Source organism: Macrotis lagotis, chromosome 4 (genome assembly GCF_037893015.1).
Source record: "Macrotis lagotis isolate mMagLag1 chromosome 4, bilby.v1.9.chrom.fasta, whole genome shotgun sequence".
NCBI lineage: Eukaryota > Metazoa > Chordata > Mammalia > Peramelemorphia > Peramelidae > Macrotis > Macrotis lagotis.
In genome coordinates, this window is record NC_133661.1 from 270,791,099 (window position 1) to 270,807,890 (window position 16,792).

A 16,792-nucleotide genomic window follows, 5' to 3' on the forward strand; every position below is an offset into this window, starting at 1 on the left:
CACCTGGGCCTGAGGCAGAAGTAGTCTGCTATTGTTTGTTCTGGGAAGAGGCCTAGGCTGTAATGGAGGCATGGACTCAGAGTTCCTCTGACCAGAGGAGCCCAGGGATGGTGTCCACAACTCTCCTGCACCAGAACTCTTCCCCCCAGCCCTGTTGGCGACCTCCAAAGGGTCAGTACGCCTCTGCTCCCTAGTTGACTCAAGCCCCTGCCGTCTAGCCCCACTGCTGATCCAGCAGGTCCAATTCTCGTGCCCTCAGGCTCCCGGGCTCCAATTCTGCCTTGGTTGAGGCTGATCCACCCTCTGCCCAGACTTACCTGCCCGAATTCATTCCATGCTGTTGAGGGTGACAAATCCTGAGGTAGATGTTCTTTCTCCTGGCTTTTCTTTCTGGGTTTTGTGGGTTGGATTTCTGTTAAGAGGTTTGTTTCATATGATAGATGGGGAAAGATCAGGAGACTTTAGAGCTATGCCTGTCTTCTCTCTGCCATCTTGGCCGGAAGTTGAGAAATCATATCCTTAAGGAAGAAAAATAAAGTATAAGAGAGATAGCAAAATTACATAAGATATCAGGGTTTTTTTTCTAAATTGAAGGTAATAGTCCTTGGTCTTTGCTCAAACTCCAAACTCCACAATTCTTTCTCTGGATACAGATGGTATTCTCCATTGTAGATAGCCATAAATTGTCCCTGATTGTTGCACTGATAGAATGAGCAAGTCCATCAAGGTTGATGTTGCTGTTAGGGTGTACAATATTTTTCTGGTTCTGCTCATCTCACTCAGCATCAGTTCATGTAAATCCCTCCAGGCTTCCCTGAATTCCCGTCCCTCCTTGTTTCTAATAAAACAATAGTATTCCATGACATACATATTACCACAGTTTGTTAAGCCATTCCCTGATTGAAGGACATTTACTTGATATCCAGTTCTTTGCCACCACATACAGGGCTGCTATGAATATTTTTGTACAAGTGATGTTTTTGCCCTTTTTCGGCATCTCTTCAGGATATAGACCCAGTAGTGGTATTGGCTGGATCAGAGGGTTGGAGTTGATTATTAACTCTATGTGAATGACTCCCAGATCTATATGTATCCAACTCTAATGTCTCTTCAGTTCTATTGCTAGGTCACAGTCTACCTGTTGAACCTCACATGTTGGGTTGTCCCATTGACCTCTCAAACCCAGTATGTTCAAAACCTAATTTATTACCTTTCCCTGTAAATCTATTCATATTCCAAACTTCCCTATTTCTGTTAGGGGCATCAGGTTCCATTCTTCTATCTAGCTTTACAACTTCTGCTTCTCCTCTTCCTTTTACTCCAGTTACCAGATCTTGCTATTTCTATTACTACAATCTCTCTTGCACCCATCCCTTTCTTACTATTAACACAGCCTTAGTTCTTGCCCTCATCTCCTCTCACCTGAACTATTGTAATGGCCTCTTAATTGGTCTCCTTGCCTTAGGTCTTTACTCCAATCTATCTGTCCTCTATGCAGTTACTAAAGTGATTTTCCTCAGCTGTAGATCTGACCATTTCACCCCCCCCATCCCATCCAATCAATTCCAGTGGTTCCTTGTCTCGAGGCTATAATTTAAATTCCTCTGTTTGACTTTAAAAACCCTTCTTAAACTGGTACTGAACTACCTTTATATCTTCATTATACTATTCTTTTCCCCATATTATGTGGTCTAACCAACTCCTCTTCTTGTTATTCTTCACACCCAACACATCATCTCCCATCTCTCTCTTTACCCTGGCTGTTCCCCCATGCCTGGAATGTTCTCCTCATCTCTACCTCATAGAATCCCATATGTTCCTCAAGTTTTACCTCAAATACCACATATTATGAAACCTTTCCTGATTCTTTCAATGGTTGGAACCCTCCCTCCCTAAACTATCTTTTATTGCTTATATTTATACATTTTGTTTCTTCTGATGGAATGAAAGCTTCTGGAGAGCAGGGACCATTTCATGTCTTTGTGACTTTCATTGCCTTTATCTGTAAAGTCTAGGATAGTATCTGATACATGGTAGATGTTTAATAAATGTTTGTCATTATGCACATAGACACACGTATGGGAAGTATTTTACCATAATGTGTAGCAAGCTAGCCTTGGAATGAGGAAGGCATGGATTGAAGTTCTGCCTCCGACACATAATGACTGTTTGACAATGGCTTTAGTGCCCCCAAGAGAGCAGAGTTGTTTTTTTTAATTAAAGATTTTATTTGAGTTTTACAATTTTTCCCCCAATCTTACTTCTCCCCCCGAGTTGTTTTTAACCCACAGTGTGATTTTAGCACCATTTCTGCAACAACATGGTAATATTATGAGTTTTTTTCTCAAATATTAAAAATTACAAGCAAATTAACATTCTATATCCTCAGAGGAATAGTTTGAGATATTTCACAGTGCTTTCAAATTATTCAGTGCTTTAGAAACAAATCTCTTTAATAAAAATCTATTCCTTGTCTGTTTGGTTGTGAATCATGGAACATAATTTCTGAAGAATCAAAATTCTGAGCTAAGGTCAGTAAAAAGTGATGAGACACAAAGAAACTTACTGTAGTATAGTTCCAATAATGACTTATATTTCAGAAATAAAAAAAATATGGTGACAAACAGTTACTATCAGTAAAGATGATGAGCCTGTCATTTATTAAGAATGAGAAGTAATAAATGGAATATCTTAAGTAGTACATTTTTATTCTCCAAATATTAAAAGAGCCAGAGAAAGACCTTCTAATGCATTATGTTGATTTTCTTGTATGAGTATGCAAAGAATGATCAGTATGAATCATTTTCAGTCTATAATAGTGGAGGGAGTATCACCATGAGTCATGAAATCATGGTTCCATCAAAGGTTAAATAGTATGTACAGAATTGTCATGTGAAATTGAACCAAATTTCATTCTGAAACATAATTAATTTGTTACCCTCTATGATTACAGTGGGTTATTTCATATTTGAATGAATGAAGCAGTTAATAATAAATCACTTACTATGTACAGAACACTGGAGATACAAAATGCCAGCTGAAGACAATCCCTGTTCTCTGGGACCTCACATGGAGAAGAAACACCTGGAAAGCTTCAGTTGCCAATCAGTTGGAAAGGTTCCACAGATCTTACAGTGTAGTGGCAAAGCAGATAGAACTGCCTCTTTTCCTCTTTCCAGATGTCATTTCCATCATAAACATGCTATGATAAGCCATGTGACAGTGCCAAAAACTTTGGTGACAAGAACTTTTCCCCCCTAGGTTTTCAGCAGTAATGGCTGCATGCAGGAGTAGTGACAAAGTTTCCTCTTCCCAAGATGTTTCTTTGGGTACTAAACTGGAAACTTAGGTTTAGGGTGCTGGGATGTTTTTGTCTGGGTCTGAGGGGAGATGGTGGTGGTTTGATTTGCTTGACATGTGTTGTTTCCTGTCCCCTCAGGATGCCTTGCTGTTTTTGAAATTTTTAATATGCTCTAATTTAATATTATTGGAAAATACTAAGTATGATATTTTCTACTTTAATAGCCTATGGTGCCACTCTGATTGAACACTGTCTTAGAGAAAATGGATTTTTGGGCAATGTCAGAGTAGATGAAAAATTTGAAACTAGAGGTATGTATATTACAAGTTTAAATAACAATTTTATTTATTTTGCTTCTTTCAGTTTGGCTCATTAGTTTTAAAATTATGAACAATTCTAGAAAAGGAATAAATAAATGCTATCCACAACCTAGAATATTTTACTTATGAGTATTTTACACACACAGACCATACACATAGACACTCTCATTCATTCATTCATTCATTCCCCTTCCCTTTCCTCTTCCATCATCCTCTATTACAGCGCTTTCTACCTATTTGCCATTGAAGCTCTGTTGATGCTTGGACTGTTGTTACTGCCACCACCCCACCCTTTCCTCACAGAACACCCTCTGCCTCTTACAATGGAGCCACCCCTGTGGATACAACACCTTTTATGCTGAGCAGGAGAGGTGTGTTTTGGGTATCTAAACTTAGAACTTTGAAATTTACCCCCCCCAAAAAAATCTTATATATTATAAAGTTTCATAGTATTATCAATATTATAGTTTTGGTACATTATGGATTAAAAAGATTTTTGTAGGCTAGGCCAGAATGTTACTATCTACTACATTCTTTCTGATAATTAAAATGCTAAGATATTTTTGATGTGCTAAAGTGCAGATCATGTTTTTTTTTTCCTTTACTATTTTACTGTCAGGATGGAATGTGTTTTTTTCTCTAAAAAGAATTTTAATTATTACTTATAATTTTGGTTGAAGATATAATTTCTTCCGGTGTTAAAGAAATAAAACTAAAGAAAGACTTTAAAATATATTACAAGCTCTTATAAATAAAATATTTTGCTTAATATCTGTAATTCAAAGCATTATTGTCAAGGATTACTTAATTTTACTTCCTCAATTATAAGTGATTTATACTGCATTGTCATAATAAAGGTAGAAGGTAAATTGGTATTTCTTCTTTCCCATAATAGATATTGAAAAAGTACTTATTTGTCTGCAGAAAGCAGAAGATTACATGAAAACAATGTCCAACTTCAGTGGAAAGGTAGAATATTACTTAAGCTGCAGTTTTATTCCTTTAGAAATTTTAGAATTGAAATATAACTTATGAAACTTAGTATATACAAATTTTGTGGTCTTATTTAGAATATTGACTTTCATATACTTACTGTACTTCAGCATCCTGAATATTCTGAATTTTTTGTTCCTTACCTTTTAAGTCAAAAATTGAACTGCTGGAGCAGATGGCACAGTTGCTAGAGCTTGGGACTTGGAATGACGGAGATTCATCTTCTTAAGTTCAAATCTAGCCTCAGATACTTACTCACTGGGTGACCTGGGAAAATCACTTAACCCCCTTTTGCTTCAGCTTCCACATTTGTAAAATGAGCTAAAGAAGGAAATTTCAAATCTCTCCAGTATCCTTGCCAAGAAAACCCCAAATGGAGTCATAAAGAGTCAGAAAATGACTGAAGATCAAGAAAGTGGTATAATTAGAATAATTTAAATGATCTTTTCTTGGGACTAGATTGAGAAAAAAGTTTCAATTTGTTAGAACTTTTGAAAGATTTTGCTTCTACTAGTACAGAGGATGCCCTCTATTTAAAAAGATCACTGGGCTAGAAATCAGAAAATTAGATTATATTATCAGATCTGCCATTAACTTATTGATTGATCTTGGCAAGTTGTTTTACATTTCTAGACAACTTTTTTTAATTTCAAAAACAAAGGGATTATTGTATTGTTCCCTTCCAGCTCCAGTCGTCTTTGTTTCTGTAAACTAATTTTCTGTGAATCACCTCATGGTCTCTCAGTTTATTTCTATTTCCACTTTTTGGCACAGCCCTGCTCCATTCCCTCTTCCCCCCAAAAAAACCAACAACAAATTCAGACCAAATTATGTTTGTAAATGAAAATGTAATATACAGTTCTTAATTCTGGTAGAAATTTAATATGTATGTTTGTTTTCCTTAGGGGTATATCATTCAGAAAAAAGAGAAAAAACCAACCCTAGAGCCAGATAAGGAATCTGACGATATACTTACGTAGGTATTTAAAGATGAATTCACATGGGAGAGGAGTTTAATATATGGGAGAGTAGTTTAATATATAATATTTTTTAAATTACATTATTGATTTATTTTACAGCTATGAAGAGTTTCATCCTTTCTTGTTTTCTCAACTTTCCAAATGTCCATATATAGAATTTGAATCATTTGACAAGGTGGGTTTTCTCATAATCTATTTGTCTTGTTAGATAATTTAGGTAGATTCATAATTTTCTCCAATTGGGGAATGTAACAATGCATTATAGAATAATTATTTCACAGTCTGTGAAATGTAGGCAGCATGCAGTATAATCATAGCCATTTATGTTTGTTTACTATATTATTTAAAGATGAAAGACTGAACTAAAAATTGAAGGCTCCACTAAAAGTAAAATTAGTTCAAATCAGTTAATTTCTTAGAGAATTGTCATAGTAAGATAACCAAAAGTAAAGTACTTAATGTAAAAATTAAATTTAATCATATCTTAAGTGGTCATTAATTCAGAGACCTTATGAAGTTTACAGAGTGTTTTACCAAATCCATTGCTTTTTTTTTAATTTTTGCAAGACAATGGGCTTAATTGACTTGCCCAAAGTCACACAGCTGGGTAATGTGTCTGAGGTCACATTTGAACTCAGATCTTCCTGACTCCAGTGCTCTATCCACTTAGCTGCCCTTCATTGATTTTTTCCCCAACTTTTGTTAATTTACTGCCTGGAATATTGATGTGATTGCAGTTTGGGATTATTAAATTTATAGGAATTATAAATGAATATTAATATTTATGCTTTTAAGACAATTAAATTTAGCATGTTTTCATTGTGGGTTTGAATGTGATAGAAATATATTCATATTGGTGATTTTTCTGCTCCCAGAAACAAGCATGGATTCCAAGTAATCTTTATTATTTCATCTCTCAGCTCTCCTAGTCTTCTGTCATCCAAGGATTTTATAAAAGAAATAAATGGTATATGTTCGTTTTTTTACATCATCGGAAAGATATAGATACATATACATAGATACCTAGTTCATTCTTTTTTATCCAGTGATAGTATTAAACTTGTGTGTATTACATGTTGTTGTTGTGTTTTGTTTTTAATTAAGGCAGTGGATGAATTTTATTCTAAGCTAGAGGGACAGAAGATAGACTTGAAAGCTTTACAACAGGTATATTTATATTTTAAAACATTATATTTATTTTTAATAAGGGATGATCATTTGATTTGATTATTAAATGATTCTCTTCCTGGGATGCCCTTTCAGAAGTTAGTTAACAATTTATGTGGACACCAGAAAGTATTTAAGTGTTTCAGGAAAGTGTTTCAGGACCTCCCAATGAAAAAAATATCTTCCAGCATTCTTCCAGGTAGACATCCTCTTTTAAAAATCAAATACTTCAAGGAGAATTAATCTTATTGTCAGAAGTTTCAACATGATATATATAATTTAGTCTAAACAATATAAATTGTATTTCTATGACCCCATATCTTCCTTGGAGCTCAGACTTCCCTTTAGTGAATGAGAGTTTTAATGGGGTGATGGCAGGAGAGAATTTTTTTTGATTAATTGAATAATTATTTGGAAGACTAGGCCTAAGTCCAGTACTATAGTGTAGACATTGGACAGTCCCAAAGCAGCAAGAATTACGAAAGACTGAGAGTATTAAGGGATAAAAGTAAAAGCTGAAGAAAAAAGATTTCTTTTTTCCCCCCAATTTTGCCAATTTTTACCAAAAATAATGGCACGAACAGATTTTTAGATTGCCAGTATGAACTATATTTATTAGAAGTAAATAGTGAGGATCACTTAATAGCCTGGAAAATAAACATATTAAGAAAATACATTTTACTTATCAGTTTTGAAAATAAATTTGGTTTCTAAATAGTGTGGCCTAAGTGATTTTCTTGTTTTATATGATAATTTTATAATTTCTAAGAAAATAAATTTATGTAAACATTAAATTGTAAAAAAAAATAATTCTTTAATCTTGTTGGGTAGAAGAAACTGTATACATTATATATCCTATATGTAAGTAATAAAATTTGTCTTGTTATATACTTTCATGAATGATGAAAAACATCAATTTGAGATTCCTTTAGCATACCTTTTTGTTTTTCTTTATTTTTCTGGCAGGAACAAATGAAAAATAATAGTTTAATAAGATCCCATTAGCTTTTCTTTAATTGTACTAAATAAATAAATATTTACTTTTAATATGTATTTTCCTCAGAGTTAAAATTCAATTTAATATTTACCCATATTTGTATTTCTATTATCCTTAAATCTGTTTTGCTAATGAAAGGAGAAACAAGCATTGAAGAAATTGGATAATGTCCGTAAGGATCATGAGCACAGATTAGAAGCCCTTCACCAAGCTCAGGTATTAAGTTTTATATTATTCTCTTGAATACTTCTTTTCAAAGGATATATTTAAATGATACTGTGATAATTATTTTTCTTTGTTTCTTAAGGAAATTGACAAAATCAAAGGAGAACTCATAGAAATGAATCTACCCATAGTTGATAGAGCCATCCAAGTGGTTCGAAGTGCTTTAGCCAACCAGATAGACTGGACAGAAATTGGGTTAATTGTAAAAGAAGCCCAAGCTCAGGGAGATACTGTTGCAAATGCAATCAGAGAATTAAAGCTGCAAACTAATCATGTCACAATGCTGCTAAAGTAAGTTTTGTGAAATATGGTAATGAGAAAAATTGCTACTGTTACCTATTTTTGATCATCATTGACTCAGAATAACTTTCTCTGCCTTTTTTTTCCTGGTGTATTCATATCTGTATTTGCTTTTGTTTGTAATTTGAAAACCTAATTTAGGGTCACTCACTGCAACAATTGGAATAAAACTACTTGGATTTGAGGGATTTAAAAATTAGTAGGAGCCTTGATCAGTTTCTCTTACTCATAGAAGTTTCTTTATTTGTAATTTGAGCATTCTTATTAGGGAGGAAAAAAGGAAACTCATGTACAATATACTTTGTGTCAAAAGGAAATTTATTTTTTTCAAGCATGTTATTTCTCTCTTCCAATGTTTCCCCTCCTCCATTGAATAATTTAAAAATAAACAAACCTCATAACAAATAAGCCCAAGAAAACTAATTCCTGTATTGACCATGTCCAAAAATGAATGGCTTATTTTACACTTTAAGTTCATCACTTTTATGGTAGGATTTGAGCAGCATATTTCATTTTCATTCCTTTAGATTTATGGTTTATCATAATGACCGGATTTCTACAGTCTTTGAAAGTATTTTCTCTTAATATTGTTTTCTTATAAATTATTCATCCAGTTCTACTCATTTCACTTTGCATCATCTTCCCAGTTTCCTCTGAAACTATTTTGGCATTTTTTATGGTATATAATGGGGTGCCTTAGAAATCTTAACTATGTTAAGTCTTTTGGTTAATAGCTTAAAACTTTGCTAAGACTTTTGGGATAACCTATATCCCATCACATTCATAAACCATTACTATTAATCATTTCCCAATAGGAAAACAACCAGTAGTTTACAGTTTTTGGCTACTATGAAAAAAGGCTGCCATAAATATTTTTGCAAATATTAGTTCCTTGTCTCTTCTAGGGGGACCTATGACAGAATCAAAAGCTAAACACATTTTTGGACATCGATATAAATTGCTTTCCTATAGCCACTCTAACACTAAAGGAAATTTATTAAAAGATATACTTTAGAGCTGACTAGAAATAGAAGTCAGATACTCTAGGCCTATAAATTTATGTCCAGATTGGGACAGTGCTGTGATAGCTCCCCAAATTAGAGTGAGGTGGCAATTCACAGATGACTTCCTAACTTTCCCTGTTTATACAGGAAAAATCCCATGTCTTTCCAAATTTATGCTTTGTTATTGAGGGAGATGAGTGTTTTAGAACAAAATATTCCTTGATTTACTAATGATTAACCAAGAGGCTGAATGGGCTGAAATGGACATTTATTTATAAAGTTAATATTGAAAAAATAGAAAGGGAAACCTTCTCTGCTGGTTTTAAGGGTGAAAGCAAAATGCAAGAGACATTTAATATTTTTGAGAAACAAGGCAGTTCTGGCAAGCATCAGGAGCATGACTTTTCAATGAGGAATCAGAGGCTTTGTACAGGTACTTTGTATTTTATCTTAGGATAGTACATGTGGAAATTCAAACTCGACTCCTTGGAAAAGGAATAAACTTAAAATACATAGATCCTAAAAAGATCTTTATTTAAATATTTATTAATATATAATGCATATACATGTTTGAATATGTATATGCATATGTATTTTTTTTATAACAAGCAGTATTAATTATTTACATTTCTCAGAGTGAGAAAGAAACACCTGCAGTAACAAGTTATAGGTTTACCAGGTGTTGCATTGGAATTGAAGCTGGAGTCAAAAATCCAAAGTTCAGATCCAGCCTCAGATATTTATTAGTTGTGTGACCTTGGGGGTAAAATAAGATAATATTTGACTCTACCACAAAACTTACCTACAATATTATAAAAAATTCATTGTTTCTTATATTTGCAGAGAGCTTTGGAGATATTTTAAGGTTCTAAAAACTAAGTAACATAAGTTATTTATGATTGGAGTAAGAATAAAAAAAGTTACCTCAAATTTGAAAAACTAATACAAAAATGATTTGTAATTTCTATAGAAACCCATACCTAGTATCAGATGAGGAGGAGGAAGAAGATGAAACAAATATTGAAAAAGAAGAAACAGAAGAACCAAAAGGGAAAAAAAAAAAGCAAAAGAACAAACAGCTTCAGAAACTTCAGAAAAATAAGCCATTACTTGTTGATGTTGATCTCAGTTTGTCAGCATATGCCAATGCCAAAAAGTAAGACTTATTTACAATAAAAAGAAATTTAAAAGGCATTTTAGCATGTAAAACTTTTATTATAAATTCTTAAATAACGAAATAGCAGATATTTGGGAAATATGTTCCTATTTTAAACACTCATTTCAACCAGGAAATTTGTTTATTTACTTTTTTTACTTATTGTTATAGATTATGAAATCTAGTATCACACAGAATAAGGTTCACGAAGCATAAAGAAAGCCATGGGATTTGAATTTTAAGATAAATCTCTGTTATTGCAGATATTATGACCATAAGAGACATGCTGCCAGGAAAACACAAAAAACGGTTGAAGCTGCCGAGAAGGTATTGAATATTTCTCAGACTGTTAATTTTTTCCCCTCTCTGATACTTTAATGACCTTACAGAATTCCTTCTTTCCTTCTCTTCCCTTGTTCTTTTCTATTCTATTTTTTGTTTTGTAACATTCTTCTAAAATAATTTCCTTCATTTATATAGGCATTCAAATCAGCAGAAAAGAAAACAAAGCAAACTCTCAAAGAAGTTCAAATGGTAACCACTATTCAGAAAGCAAGGAAAGTATATTGGTAAGTGAATTTATTTTGCACTCTTTAGTTTTTCCATTCATTTGGAGAATGATTTGACACCAAGTGTAGGAACTCAAGTGGATACAAGAAACCAATGAAATTTTTCCTTAGACCCAGGGAATCCTCATTCCCATTGTGAGTGATCCTAATTTACCATTTCACCTTGGAATTACTCTTAAGTTTTAGGAAATTTTACCTTGTATTGTAGAGAAATCTGCTTCTTCTGTTCAGTGTTCCTAATTCTACCCTTTGGGGCCTAGGGGGAAAAAAATCAAAAGTCTTATAGCACTTATTGGGTGTTCTCTAGGGAGAATTCCTTTTGGTATTGGTTAGATTAGGTAACTGCTGGTCCCTTCTCTCAAGTGGTGATCCCTCATCTAGTTGAAAAGAGCTACCATCTTCCATCCCCTCTAAAAAATCCAGATCCTGTAATCGATCCTTCCATGGCATGATTTTTAGGCCTCTCATATCTTAGTCTCTTTTTTCTGGTCAGACCTCAGGTCATCTATGTTTTTCTTACAATATGGTACCTAGAATTAAAGTGTATGTAATACAGTGAAAAGTGGATTTGAGTCAGTGACCTACATTAAATCCCACCTATAATATAATCTATGTGATTTTGGGCACATCACTTAACCCCATTTGATCCTCACTTTCTTCATCTATCAAGTAGGATTGCAGAGTACTGAAATAAGATTAGAAAATAATTCTGGGAGTTTTCAGCGAACTAAAAAGTGACTATATCATGGCAGCCAAAAAAAATGCCATTTTATTTTATTTTTTAGGTTTTTGTAAGGCAATGGGGTTAAGTGGCTTGCTCAAGGACACACAGCTAGGTAATTATTAAGTGTCTGAGACCGGATTTGAACCCAGGTACTCCTGACTCCAAGGCCGGTGCTTTATGCACTACGCCACCTAGCCGCCCCTACCATAATTTTTTTAGTCATTCTCCAATTAACAAACACTCCTTTCTTCTTAATTTTCAATCCTTTGTTACTACAAAAAAAAAAGTTGCCAAAAGTATTTTTGTACATATGAGTATTTTCCTTATTTTTTTGATTTATTGGTGATGTTATTGGATCAAAAAATATGCACCATTTAGTCACTTTGAGGGGTAATGATACATTTTTTTCAAAATGATTGGACCAATTCACATTTCCTTAGGATTGAGATTTTTCTAAATCACCTTTTTGAGAGGGATTTTTAGTAATATCCATAATTTTTCCAAGCTTTTTATTAGCTTCAGAATAAGAAAATCAATTCTCCTGAGTTGGGGCAAAGCCTTACCAGCTCCTTGATGAAAGATCAGTCTTTTTATTTTGTAGGTTTTCCTAACAAACTCATGAAATCTTTTTTTGAACTAAACAGTAACATAGCAAACAGTAAAAATAGAAGCAGCTTTCTGTATGATTAATCATTTTTCCTCTTCTTTGATTGAATTTGCCTTTAAGGATTGAAAGAATAATTCTTTTTTAAATTCTCTGTTGAAATTGCCAATTTAGGACAGGATAAAAAGATCTGTTTATATGTACATTTTAAGGCAGTGGATAAAAAGGTATAGCCAGACTTTCAACTAGTTTTTTGGTTTTTCAGTTTAAACTTTTGGGCCTCTGTGTTGAAAATTAATTTGAAAAGGAGATTCAGGCTACTTGGGAATTTTAAAGATCTTATGCTGTTATTGTTTAGTTTTTCAGTTGTGTCTAACTCTCCAAGACCCCATTTGAGATTTTGATGGTAAAAACACTAGACCTGTTTACTATATCCTTCTCTAGTTCATTTTACAGAAAAGAAAACTGAGACAGACAGGGTTAAGTGATTTCCTCAGGGTCACAAGCCAGTGTTTGACCTCAGATCTGAACTGGAAGATGAGTATTCTGATTCCAGGCCCAGAGTATGCTAGCTAATTCTTTTTCTTTCTTGATTTGACAGGTTTGAGAAGTTTTTATGGTTTATTAGTTCTGAGAACTATCTTATTATAGGTGGAAGAGATCAACAGCAAAATGAAATGATTGTGAAGAGATATTTGACACCAGGTTTGTAAAATCTGTGTTAAAGTTTTGAAGTTTTTTTAAATGTAGTCTAGATATCTTTTTTTTTTCAATTTTCAAGTTCAATGTATTTATTTTAGTTTGGTCATATTTATTTGTTCAAAGGGAGGGTTCCTATTTGACAAGGAAGTTACTGGGTAGCATTAAATGTAAAGTAAAGAAAAACAAAAAGTTTCAGAGGCAAACAATGTTGAGGGGATATTAATGGGATAATTTTGTTACTAGTATTGTGCAGGGCCAGAGGTTCCTGGATGGCCCAGGGGATTCCTCAATGGAGTCCTATACAGACTTCCCACACAATCAAGAGCAGTTCATTTTCCAGATTAGGCAGAGTGGAATAGCAGGATGGATCTGGGGGACAGCTGTGGGGGGGGGAGGTGAATCAAACTGCAAAAGCATTGAATTGAAGGAGCTGAAAGCCAGAAAGAAGATATGTGGATTCAGAAAAGAGGATTCAGGATGAAGATGTAGGTTTGCATATCTGGAGATACCCTGGGGAAGTATCCATGGAGGCAAAGGAAGTGTTTGGGCTAGAGGATGGCAATATAGGATGCTATAGGGGAAAGTGTAATGGCTTTGGTCCATGATTCAAATACTGCCAATTCCTTAACTTAATTTCTTTAGGCCTCAGTTTTCTTATCTGTAAAATGAAAAACTGGAATAGATGGTCTCTTAATATGCCTTTCTAACTCTATAATCTATAAGAACTCCTAAATAAAATGCATCTATTTTTCAATAAAAAACATTGAAATAAAATTCAAAAACTATCACTCTTTGATCACATTGAATACAGTTCAATAATTATTTTAATAGTGTGCACAAATGAAGTCAAATGAATTGGTGTGTCAAATGTGGAAGGGTTTTGCCACCTTATCGACCAATAACATGAATACTGCTTGCTGCATTTAAATAGTGGAAATGGTATAATCTGTATGAATATTAAAAATATAATATACATTAAATTACTTAATGCCATTTGAGTAATTACAACAAAACAGATTTCTAAAAAACTACAACTTAAACTCTGAAACCTCGAGAATAGTTATGGTTAACTACAAAAATTCAGTGAAAAAAGTTTTATGTAACAACATGATTTGACATGCATATGGAGTTAGGTAATTTTAGTTAAAAAAAAAAATTAGATACTGCTATATAAACAAGTGGTATCAATGCCTGGGGGCCACTTCGCCGCTGCTGCTGCCACAGCCACTGCCCAGTCTAGATATCTTGACCATAAAAGCATTTTTCTTTATCTAGTATTGTTTTGATTATCAAATTGGTAAAAACAACACACCTCATAAGATTTAGAGGTGAAAGGAAAGGTACCCTAGAGTTTATCTAGTCCTACCATGTTGTGGGGAACACTGGAGCCAGTAGAGGTTAAATGACTTTTTCAAGGTCTTTTTAATACCCAATAAAACTAACAAAAGCCACGCTCTTTGAACAATGTAGAAAGAAATTGTTCCACAAAATTTATACTGATTTATGGAAATGTGATCCTTCTGTATTAGCAAAATCAGTTTCAGTCTACCAAAGTATTCTGATTATCAGTGACCTTCTTATTTAGATGTATACTAATGAGTTTCCTGAAAGAAAAATTATTATTTTGTTCAATTTTTCAGTGCTGAATTTTGGAATTGTGTCTTTATACTTGAACCTAGGTGCATTGTGATAGATGTTCCTTTATTTTTTTTTTAAAGGAGATATTTATGTTCATGCTGATCTTCATGGTGCAACAAGCTGTGTAATTAAGAATCCAACGGGTAACACTTTAGATACTCTTTTAAGAAGATAAATGCTATTTTTGAGTTAAAGAAATTTGTTTTTCATGTCCTCTGTGCCTTGGAAAAGCTAGACTTAGCATTCTCTGAGTCCAAACATCAATGCATTCTCTATTTCACCCCTGTCATTTTCTGTCCCATGTTTACCACTGCTGTTCCATCATCCAAACAGTACTATCAGAGGTCATATCTGGGTGGAGCCAACCAACTCTATTTTGCTCTCTTCAAGAACATGTAGACTCATTTTGACACTAACCATTTTTACCCTGTTATATTTTCTCTTCTCTCCTTACCCTCTTTCTAGCCTTCTACCTCATACTTAGAACTGAAATCATGTCATCACTACCATTGCCTCTGAAAAAGGTGTCTTAATGAACTGCCCTGTTGTTCTACTCCCTATTTTTGTGACTTTTTTAGTAACTCCCTTCTCTAACCATTTCTCTCAAATATATGTTGACTTTCCCCAGAGTAGGGACTATATCATTTTTGCATTCATATCTTCAATACTTGGCATATATTATGCACTTTGTAAATGCTTTTCATTCATTCATTAATGCTATCTTTCATTTTATTTTGGTGAATCTGGCATTTTCCCCATTAATATCTCTAAGTCTTAAGGCTTGGTTTAGAAATTATGACAATTTTGTTTTTCCAGATTATCAAAATGAAATTGAGGTTTGCCTCTTGTGAGAACATGTTGCTATATGACTAGTTATAAAGAGATGTCGATTTCAAATAGGCTTATTTTATTTTCATAGTTTAAAATTTTGAACTCAAACACTAAAAAAAGAGCATTTTCATGTTCACAGTAGAATTATATATGAAACCATGATTATCCATTTCCTTGCACTTGCTTTTATTTAAATTATATAATTCTACATTTTACTTTCAAAACTGTATAATTGTCTAGGCTTCCTTCTGAACTATCTTCTGTTAATTTTATAAAAAAATTTCAATAACCCTTTTTGTTTCTGGCATCAGCATTGCTGTCTCCCACCCTCCTCCCTCTCTCCCCTATCCCTAAATAAATGGCCTTGTTTTAATATTCATACTAGATGAATGCTTTAATTGCAATAAGATTAACATTTTGAAATATATAACCAGAAGTACCATAAATGTTCACATCCTTTTTTAAATATTTAGGGTATATTTCTTTTTTTTTAATTAAAGCATATTATTTGAGTTTTACAATTTTTCCCCCAATCTTACTTCCCTCCCCCCACCCCACCCCCACTATTTAGGGTATATTTCACAAGAAGTGAGTTGATTTCCTTATCTTAGAATCTCAAAAAAATCATAATTAAGTAGCTCAACAACAGTGTCATTATTGTTGTAGGAGAACCAATCCCACCACGGACTTTGACAGAAGCTGGCACGATGGCCTTGTGCTACAGTGCTGCTTGGGATGCTCGAGTTATCACCAGTGCTTGGTGGGTGTATCATCATCAGGTAAAAGGAGCTTGTGTTTTTCCTTAAAAGTAAAAAATTAGTATATGATGTAAATAAGTATATAAATAGCCAAAATTAAATTCAGGGAGACTAATATTGAAAAATAGAATAGCTGAACTATTGGGGATCATCATGATCCATTTCTTACTAGACAGAGTTCTTCCTTGACATTTATGGAAACAAGGTAAATGATCTTTTATTTGATCACATTTTATACATAGTGACAAAATTGGGACTGTTAGGTGGTACAGTGGATAGAGAGCTGAACTTTAAGTCAGGAAGAATTAAATTCAAATCCTGTCTTAGACATTTACTAGCTGTGTGCTACTGGGCAAGTTATTTTATCTCTCAGCCTTAGTTTTCCTTTTCTGTAAAATGGTAACATTAATAGCATTTACTTTTTAGGGTTATTGTGTTAATTAAATGAGATAATATTTGTAAAAATGTTTTGTGAATCATAAAATGTTATATACAATTACCTGAAAATGTACCATAGATATCA

General features: G+C 33.5%; 1 protein-coding gene across 2 annotated transcripts in view; it reads left to right on the top strand.

Annotated features, from left to right (window-relative positions):
- The window catches only part of NEMF (nuclear export mediator factor), a 78,039-nt gene that overhangs the window by 23,445 nt on the left and 37,802 nt on the right, over positions 1 to 16,792 (top strand). For both annotated transcript variants that reach the window (XM_074236009.1, XM_074236010.1), the window contains exons 7-19: positions 3,526 to 3,612; positions 4,517 to 4,590; positions 5,520 to 5,590; positions 5,694 to 5,769; positions 6,699 to 6,761; positions 7,897 to 7,974; positions 8,066 to 8,274; positions 10,258 to 10,443; positions 10,707 to 10,770; positions 10,924 to 11,012; positions 12,942 to 13,045; positions 14,761 to 14,823; positions 16,178 to 16,290. In XM_074236009.1, the coding sequence (XP_074092110.1) occupies positions 3,526 to 3,612; positions 4,517 to 4,590; positions 5,520 to 5,590; positions 5,694 to 5,769; positions 6,699 to 6,761; positions 7,897 to 7,974; positions 8,066 to 8,274; positions 10,258 to 10,443; positions 10,707 to 10,770; positions 10,924 to 11,012; positions 12,942 to 13,045; positions 14,761 to 14,823; positions 16,178 to 16,290 (1,277 nt within the window). The remainder of the gene's footprint in view (positions 1 to 3,525; positions 3,613 to 4,516; positions 4,591 to 5,519; positions 5,591 to 5,693; positions 5,770 to 6,698; positions 6,762 to 7,896; positions 7,975 to 8,065; positions 8,275 to 10,257; positions 10,444 to 10,706; positions 10,771 to 10,923; positions 11,013 to 12,941; positions 13,046 to 14,760; positions 14,824 to 16,177; positions 16,291 to 16,792) is intronic.